Genomic DNA, 9870 nt, shown 5'->3' on the forward strand with positions numbered 1-9870 from the left:
GTCAGTGCTGCATGGTGCGGGTCCCCGCTGGTACCACTGGCTTGGGGCTAGCAGTGGTGGCAGCCAGAAGGAGCTGCCACCACCTGGGACTGAGGGACCTACTGCAGGTGAGAGAAAGACCCTCTACAGGCTGGATTCAGCCCACAGGTTGTATTTTGCCCACTCCTGCCCTACAGTCTGGGACCAGCCTGGTGTGAGTTGGACACTTCTGGTGCAAAGGAAACAAAGGTCAGGGACTCTGACATACATTATGTGGGTCTCAGAGGGGGCACAGAAATGTTTTTTGAAGACTGGTATGCTCTCTCAAAAGAATCCCCTCTTGGAAAGCTCAGGTTATATCAGTGGGTCTTTTATGTTTTATGTTTTGTAATTATTAATCTTTATTATTAGTAGTAGCCTTTAAAAGGAAAAGTGAAAATTCAGAAGATTCAGAAATTCATGCCTCCTTTAGCTTATATTTGTCTAATGGGGTTTTGTTTAAGGTGAATGATGCTATCAGGATCTCAGAAGCTCTTCTGTCTGACTTGTCTGGATTTCGATCTTTTCGAAGAAATGCAGATAATCTTTTAGAACAGCTTAAATTATATGAACAAGATCAATTTGACGATTGGTCCAGGGACATTCAGACAACATTGTCAGATCCCAGGTCGGGACTGTGGTAAGTATAACAATATTTAAAAAAAAAGTAATGTTGTTTCAAAATTGGCATAATGGTATAATCTAAAAAGAGCTAGTAGAGAGAGGGAGAATGGTGCTCTGCTATAGAAGAAAAAATTAATTGAGAAATAAATCAATTCATTGTCATTTTATTGTTATAGATTGGGGGGGCGGGCAGTTATTTCGAGTGGAGGGCAGCTTACCTATTCTTGGTGAGCTGTCGAGATCCTCATGAGTAGCCCTGCCCCTTGACAGTTGCCCTGCCCCCCGGTTGCCATACTGGGGCCGGAAGTCCCATGCATCCCCCCCCCCTGCCCCTGACCTTCACCACCAGATCTCTCTCCCCTTGTCCCAGAAGTATTCCTTTTGGGAAGGAGGGTGCTGCAATCTTGAAACCAGAAAAAAATCCATATCATATACAAAAAAATAAAACATCACTGTAACTTATTTTAATAAAAAAAATTTAAAAAATTTTTTAATGATTTATGTGTTTGCGAAGTGTATGTAGAGGTGATTGCATAATAGCTCAAAATACAGTCTTGCTGTATATTGTGTGGGTAGTCAGGGGGTGTATGTGGGGGTATGGTTGGGGTGTGGTGGGGTGCGGGTAGGGTGAGTGGGTGTGTGATATGTGGTGGGGGTCTGGGCTCTGGGAAGGTATGGGGTTATGGTGGGTAGGGCGGGAGAGAGAGATAGACGGAGCTGGGCTGCTGGCTCCATCGCATGCAGCTCTCATGGGCTGTGTGTAAGTCTCACACGATGCAGCCAGGCAGACCCTGTGCTCAGGCTCTTGCTGCCCCACCTTGGGTCCCCATGAACCCCAGGGCACCGGCACGGGCTCTGCACTCCCACCCACTGCCACGACTCCCCCACTACTTCCCTGCTTTTCCTCCCGCAGGCCTGCCCGCTACTGCTACCGCCACTTCCCAGCCACCACCACTGCTGCCACTGCTCCCTGTCAGTGCCGCTTTCTGCGCTGCTGCCACTTCCTGCGGCTCCCATCAGACCCCCTGCTGCTCCTCACACCACTGCCGCTTCCTGCAGTCTCCGTCATTTCCCCCACTGCTAAGGAGCAATAAAGTGCCTCCTTAGTGCCTTTATTGCTGCTGATTCCTGTGGCCTGTCATTCACCCCACCACTCCCCCAGCTGCTCCCTGGGCCAACATCACTTTCTGTGGCCACTGCTGCTCCCTACATTGCTGCCGCTTCCTGCAGCCCCCACTGCCATCCCTGCTTCCCTCTGCCCGCTGCTTCCCATGGCACCTAACCCCCACTCAATATCTGAAAGTATGTTGCAAGTGCTTTTTCTGGCCCTAGTCTTTACCTTTCTGGGAGCTGGACAACTTTAAATACTGTTTGCTAAAAAATTGGGTGGGAAAAATGTAATACATATAATTGGATGCAGCATTTTGGAATTTGGTTATTGTATGCCAGTTCAGAATACAACTAAAAAAGGATGCATGACAAATTATAGTTAATAATTTTCAATATTTCATTTTGATTTAGCATACAAGCTAGCAGTCCTGTTATGGAACTGGATCATTCTGATGGATCACTAAAAATACATTATTCTGATCGTTTAGTGACTCTCCTAAGAGAAGTTCGTCAGCTGGCAGCACTTGGTTTTGTTATTCCTGCTAAAATACAGCAAGTTGCAAACACTGCACAAAAATTCTGCAAACAAGCAGTTATCCTTAAGCAGGTATAAACCATAATCACTATCTACTGATTTCTGTATCTTATTAATCAAATATTTCTAGATCATAATCTTTCTATTTGATTATCAAGCTAATAAGCCAATTTTATCAGAGGTGTGAAAAAATCATAGTCCTTTACCTGACATGGCAGTTCTTGTAAAACCCATGGTGTGGATGGAGCTCTACTGACAGAGTGCTTTTTGTTAGGTTAGGTTGGGGTGAGCAATTATTTGGGCCAGAGGGCCACACAGTCTGTTTTGGTGAGCTGTTGCAGTCCGGGTCAGCACCCTCTGCACGCCCCCATCTTCCCCGCTACAACTCACCAAAACTCCTTATGTGGAATGGGGGCCCCAGGCAGTGGTGTTCAGGAGCTGGAGGGTAGGGTGAGGCTGGGATCACAGGGCAGGGTTGTGGTCAGGTCAGAGCCATGTTCCAGTGTCTGCATATCCCTGCAACAGGGAATGGATCACAGCTGTGCCCCACCCCAGCCCCACGTGGTCACTGCCCCATGATCCCAGCCCCAAGAATGGATGCAGCTCCCTGTGCACCTTGCCTGCACAGCTGGAGTTACTTCTGGGGATGAGGTTGGGATCTTGGGGTAGTAACAACACGGGGTGGAGCAGAGTTGGAAGCCACCACTGGGTCTTGCTGGGGGGCTGCAGCACCTGCAAGAGGGAGAGGAGGGCTGCAAGCCCTGCGGGGGAGTGTTGGGAGGATCTTAGTCTCCTTCCCCTCACCCATCCTCTCCCCCTGGCCCATAGTGTGCAGCCCACAGACAGGAGGGTGGGGGGGTGGACTCAAAGGCGACTCTATGCCCTGCCACTTGCAGCAGTCAGGACTGGGCTGGGGCTGGAGGATGTGGGTGGCGCTGGGGCACCCCTGTCCTGTGCCTACCTGCAGTTTATCTTGGGGTGCCCGCCTAGTAGCGGGAGCCCCCAGCCATGCCGGCTAAGCATAGAGTGAAGTGGTGCAGGGCAGAGTGGTATAGGGAAAGTGGCAGTGGTGGGAGCCCCGTTAAGATCCTGGATGTAGCTTCCCACCCTGTCATCTGTGGTCTCCATGGAGACTGGTCTTCTGGCCCCAGCCCTGGGCGCAGCACCCTCACTGAGGCTTCTGCCACTGTCCCTGTGGTGTACTGCTTTGCCGCTGCCGTGCAGACATCTCAGGGTGAACTGTGGGCTGGCACGAGATGGGGGTGCCCTAGTGTCACCTGGAGGGGCCAAGGGATCCACTGTGGGCCAGATGTGTCTTAGGTTGTCTTGGAAAATGGCATAGCTTCTCTGGCAAATGAATCCCTTTCCTTGACAATGTATATACAGAATAGGGGGGAGGGCCTTTGATATAGCTATGCTGGCCTAGCTATGCCAGTTGAGACTCTGTAGTGTACACCAGTATGGAAACAGGATCGTATATTTTGATATGTATGTTTTAAGTACTATGCTGTTGTCAAATATCCCAGGATATGGGCAGGTGAAAAACATATATTGAGTTAAAGGAAGTGTGACATATCATGCTTCATCTGTTTTGTGGTAACTGCTTCATGTGTTCAGTTCTATTATTCTACTGTTAATGAAAACTAAAGCTGAGCAGCTTACCTGTGAATGAAACAGGACTAAGTTTCTATAGTTTAGCTTCCCCTGTGTGGAACTATGTGGACATGAGTGAGCACATAAAATGTCTACCACAGAACTGGTGATGCATGCCCATGGTTTTCAGTAGATATAGCTTGTTCATTTGTTAGTGCCTTTATTGACGTTAATTATGTTGATAATGCCTATATCTTGAAATGATTGGGATAGGCAGTGCTATATGTATGAAAATATATTAGCATATAAATAGAAATACTTTTTTATTTGTAACTCTTATTTCTCAATGTTATAGGTGGCACATTTTTACAATTCTATTGATCAACAAATGATTCAGAGTCAGAAGCCAATGATGTTACAGTCTGCTTTAGCATTTGAACAGATAATTAAGGTAAAGGGATTCCTTTTTGTTGTTTTAATCTTTGGCAATGCGACTGGTGTGGGTGTGTAATACTCTGTTTTCATTCTGTGATTACTTATTAGAGGCTTTTTTAAGTGTATCCTTCCAGTGATGGTTGAGAACATCTTTTCCATGAGCACTTAGTTAGATGGTTATGACTTTCATTCTGATAGAATCCTTTAGAGACCAGTTATTTCTTTCTAATTTCCATATAGGATTACTATAATGTTCTTTCTAGGGGATTGCCCTTAAAACCAGTTGGAAGCTACAGCTAGGGCAGAATGCACCTGCCTGCTTATGCATTGGCCACACACACACACACACACGCGCACACACACACGTGCGCACACACACGCATGCACGCGCACACACACGCGCGCACACACACACACACACACACACACACACACACAGGTTATAGTCAGGGTGACATCCTCATCCTCTCTTCAGCGCCATTAGAATATGAAAAAGGACAGAGTGCTGTAAAGAGGTCCTAATCCCTATATACATTTCCCCAGTGCAAACAATGTAGGAAGCAGCCAGTGGGCTGCCTCCATATAGGGAGGGACCAGATGGCCTCCGACGGTGGCTGCAGGTGCCAGGGTGCATGCAGCTGGGGACAGGAGAACTCTCCAGTCTGCAGCTGCATGCATAGAAGCAACTTGCATATAGCTGGGGTCAGGGAGCTCCCCAGTCCCCATTTCTAGGCACCGTGTATACAGCTGGGAACCTGGAAGTTGTCCAGTTCACAGCTGTATAAGCCTCAGTCCAGAAGCAGCATGCATGCAAGCCAGGTACCAAGCGGCTCCATGGAGGCAGCTGCGTGCACCCTGGTGTATGCAGCTGAGCATCAGGCCACCTTGAGGCCACTGTGTACAGCCTGATGCCGGTTGCATGCCATATGTTCACACGGAAGTGTGATAAAAACCAGCCACAAAGATGTCCCACAGTAAATAACTGGTTTCCCATTTCATCACACCATAAGTTGTCTGAATGTGTGGCATGTTACAAGCAGACAAGGTTCCTTGGGTGAATTTGATATCTTTTATTAGACCAACCCAGATGGTTGGAGAATAGTTATTAAGCAAGCTTTCGGGTTCAAAAACCCTTCGTCAGGCTAAGGACGCTTCAGCAGTTGGTGTGTGCTCTTTCTGGATGGAATGAAAAGTAAAGAAGCCAGGGGCTGGGCTGGGGAGTCAGTTGCCAGGCAGATTATAATGTATCAAAAATCCAATGTCTATGTTTAGTCCACGATCTCTAGTATCCGGGAGGTTGATGAAATGGAGCTCATAGGCTCGTTTTTGGGAAGTGCTGTGTAAGTTTCCCTTGAGGATCAGGACTGAGAGATTGGAGAGAGAGTGGCCCTCCTGTGAGAAATGTGCCCCCACCGGTAATTGAGTGTTTCTGTCTTTGATGGATTTCCGGTGTGCGTTCATTCTGGTGCGCAGTTGTTGTTTGGTCTCTCCTACATATCTTCCATCAGGGCATTTGGTGCATTGGATGAGGTATATTACATTTCTGGAGGTGCAGCTGTAAGATCCTGATCCAATATATCATGCAGTTAACACACCAATTGCACAATAAATGTAACATCTGCCAGGACCCATACTGGGACAGGGCTTCCATGCATAGAACTGAGGAGATTCTGGGTTAATTTATGCTTCATACAACGTCTTTGAGAGGTGTGCTGATAGTCTCCCTGGGGACTGTCTCTTTAATCTCCAGCATAGTGCAGGATCAGGACAGCTCAGAAGCAGCTTAAAGCTACTCTACCTTCCCCTCTTTGGACTGTGAGTTCTATGTTGTATCCTTTATTCAACTCTGTGTTCACAATCTAATTCACGCATGGTTCATTTGCTATGTTACAGATGTAGCAAGACATTCAAAAAACAAGATAAAAACGTAAGAAATGTCTATGTCTTCTGAATAAAACTAAAGTCAGAGTATCTGAAACTACAGTGTTTACAGTGTAGTTTTAAACAGTCACTTAATTCTTGGAGAATATGTAAATTTAGAGAAGTAAATAATTGTGAGCCAGTTCATCATTCATCCCATGCAGAAGTATAAGAAAACAAAGTGGGAATAAGGTGCCTTACACTTTACTTCTGCTTTCCGTGTTCAGGTAGAGGCAGGCTTTGCTGAGGGGCAATACCCTCTGTCCCTAGTGGTAGATGGGCAGAGAGTAGAGGCTTGATTATCCCAATACACCCAGTAGTGTAGTTATACTGGTGTATCATGGTATATATAGTGTGGTGTGTAAACTATGATAGTTTATTCTCTCTCCAGAACACTGGAGCAAAAGGGAAGGAGATCCAGTTTCTGTTACAATTTCCTTCCAATCTTGCCCTTTATAATGGTTTAAATGGCAAAATATCTAGAGCTACATCTTTTTTTATATTTGTCATTAAATCTTACTCATTTGCCTTTTTTAAGCATTCAAAAGTTGGTTCTGGGGAAAAGACTCAGATAACTTGGGATAATCCCAAAGAATTAGAAGCATATATCCAAAAACTCCAAACTGCTGCTGAACGGCTTTCCACTGAAAACAGAAAACTAAGGAAGTGGCACACTAGCTTTATTGAAAAAGTAAGTTTTAATAATGAAATGGAAATAATGTTTTGTGCAACTTAACTTCTTTCTTTCATCTATTTTGGCAGCAGTAACTAACATAATAGCACATACTAAAATATTTTTAACAGGTTATTGCTCTGATGAATATCGATCTACTTCGGCATCAGCAGCATTGGAAGGATGGACTACAGGAACTCAGAAGTGGGTTCACCAGTGCTGAGATGCAGGTATGGTTTCATTATTATATTGTAGTCTGGGAAAAGTTTCTTATTTTTTCGGTAATAGTTAAGAAGAACTAGTAAAATGGCAAATGATACAAAACTAGTGTCAAAAACATATTTTTCTAAAGCAGAATAGCATATTTATGTGCAGTTTAAAATTAGAATTACACTTCCATTTTACATAATGATTTGCAAAACAGCTATCATGTTTTCTATTTGGCCCTCTAGGCTACCAGTGGAGTACTGGGGCATGTGGTAGTGGAAGCAGCTTTGGCTCCAATCTGGGGCATGTGGTGGTGGCAGTTCCAGCTCTGACCAGGGCAGGTGGCGGTGGCAGTGGTAGCTCCACCATGGATGTGGCAGCCAGGAAGCTGTGCTGTGGTAGTGGCAATGGGCAAAGTGGTTGGAAGGCAACCAGAGCTGTATCAGTCCTTGCTTGCCCTTCTGCCCCTGATTGTTAGAGCCCAAGTGCCCCAGATTCTGTGGCAGGCCACACTCCCAATGTCCAGTGGTTCCCTGGCAGCCTGGCAGGCCTGATAGATACCCCTGCTGCAAAGTAAGAAATGCTTTTTTGACATATTTAAATCAGTAGGAACATGTTGTCTTTGCAATATATGGGCTTCAATCTTAGATGAATATGATATTCTCAGCATTTTCTAGTGTAAAAATGGAAGACTGGAATACTGCGGTCAGATGTTTGCAGGTGAATAAAGAAGCTATTTTTTTCCTGTATTTTCTTTATCACGAGCTAATGAATTTTACATATTCGAATTATGTGAGGGGCAAGGATTTTATAGCTGATATTATTTATTGGACTGATTGCATGGTTCGGATGGAGTTAGACAAGCTTTCAAATACAGTGCGTTCTTCTAGATTTTTAGTTTCACATATAAGTTTGGGGTGGCATGGACCAGCACTGGTGTGGGCATGGGGCAGGGCTGCAATGTGGCAGTTGCCTCTGTAGCCGCAGCTCCTGCCAGCAGGTCCCATCCCATCCTGTTTGGTGGCTGGGCACACAGGGTGTGATCTGTGGTGGGGATATGGGATTTGGGGTGGAGTTTATAGGTGGGTATAGGGTCTGTGGGGGTGAGGTTTGTGGGGGCATTTGGGGCTTCTGCGAGGGTTTGGGGGGTGTGGGGTTTGTGGCTGGGTATGTGAGTGGGTCCTTTGTGGGGGTAGTTCGGAGGTGTGGGGGACTGTGTGGGTGGTGGGCTTCTTGGGAGGGGTGGGTCCCCCACCTGCCCACCCCACCCCCAGCACACAGCCTCCCTGCAGCAGCAGTGGCAGGCGGGGCACTCAGGGCTCTCCTGGCCGAGCTCCTCAATAGTGTGGGGCAGCACAGCCGCCTGGTACCCAGCACCACCTATATCACATAGATTCATAGATTGTAGAATCAGAAGGGACCACAATGGATTATCGTATCCGACCCCCTGCCCCTGGCAGGAAAGAGGACCGAGGTCAGATGACCCCAGCCAGGTGACTATCTAGCCTCCTCTTGAAGACCTCCAAGCTAGGTGATAGCACCAGCTCTCTTGGAAGCCCATTCTGGATCCTGGCCACCCTTACTGTGAAAAATTTCTTCCTAATATCTAACCTAAATCCACTCTCAACTAGTTACACCCGTTATTCCTAGTCACTCCCTAGGACGCCCTAGTAAACACAGCTTCCCCTATTCCCTGTTGACCTCCCCTAATAAGTTTATAGGTGGCCACAAGATCTCCCCTCAGCCGTCTCTTGTGAAGGCTGAAGAGATTCAGCTCTCTCAACCTCCCTCCATAGGGTCTATCACGAAGGCCACTAATCATGTGAGTGGCCCTCCTCTGGACCCTCTCGAGATTCCCCGAGTCCCTCTTGAAGTGCGGTGCCCACAACTGGACACAGTACTCCAACTGCAGCCTGACCAGTGCCGCATAGAGGGGGAGCATCACCTCCTTTGATCTATTAGTCACGCACCTGTTAATGCACGACAAGGTGCGATTGGCCTTGTTGATGGCCTCGTTACATTGCTGGCTCATATTCATCTTGGAGTCAGTTATGACTCCAAGATCCCTCTCTGCCTCTGAGCTGCTGAGAAGGACACTCCCCAACCTATAGGTGTGCTGGGGGTTCCTCCTTCCCAGGTGGAGTACCTTACATTTATCTTTATTAAATTGCATCCTATTTCTCTCTGCCCATTGATCCAACCTGTCCAGGTCAGCCTGAATCTGCTCCCTGCCCTCCGGTGTACTAACTTTGCCCCATAACTTGGCATCATCAGCGAACTTGGAGAGGGTGCTCTCCACGCCCTCGTCCAAATCGCTGATGAAGGTATTGAATAATATCGGTTCAAGGACCGAAACTTGCGGGACCCCACTGCCCACCTCCCTCCAGGCCGAGAAGGAACCATCCACCACCACTCTCTGGGTGCGGTCCCTAAGCCAGTTGGCCACCCACCTGACCGTGTAGGTGTCTACTCCACAGTCTGCTAACTTCCCAATGAGGATAGGGTGTGAAACTGTGTCGAAGGCCTTCCTAAAGTCCAGGAAGATGACATCAGCCTCGACTCCCGCATCCAGGCAATGTGTGACCTGGTCATAGAAGGCTACAAGGTTTGTCAGGCAGGATCTACCCGTGGCAAACCCGTGCTGGTTTCTCCTCAGGATCGTTTGCCCTGCTGGGCCTGCACAAATGTGTTCTTTGATCATTTTCTCTAGCATTTTCCCAGGAATAGAGGTAAGACTGACTGGTCTAAAGTTACC

At 47.2% G+C, this 9870-nt stretch overlaps 1 protein-coding gene across 1 annotated transcript in view; it reads left to right on the forward strand.

Moving 5' to 3' along the window:
- Window positions 1-9870, forward strand: part of DYNC2H1 (dynein cytoplasmic 2 heavy chain 1) — a 430803-nt gene that overhangs the window by 9383 nt on the left and 411550 nt on the right. The window contains 5 exon segments of the mRNA XM_014517608.2: window positions 483-658; window positions 2164-2359; window positions 4236-4331; window positions 6774-6926; window positions 7040-7138. Of these exon segments, the coding sequence (XP_014373094.1) occupies window positions 483-658; window positions 2164-2359; window positions 4236-4331; window positions 6774-6926; window positions 7040-7138 (720 nt within the window).

This window comes from Alligator sinensis, unplaced genomic scaffold (genome assembly GCF_000455745.1).
Source record: "Alligator sinensis unplaced genomic scaffold, ASM45574v1 scaffold802_1, whole genome shotgun sequence".
NCBI lineage: Eukaryota > Metazoa > Chordata > Crocodylia > Alligatoridae > Alligator > Alligator sinensis.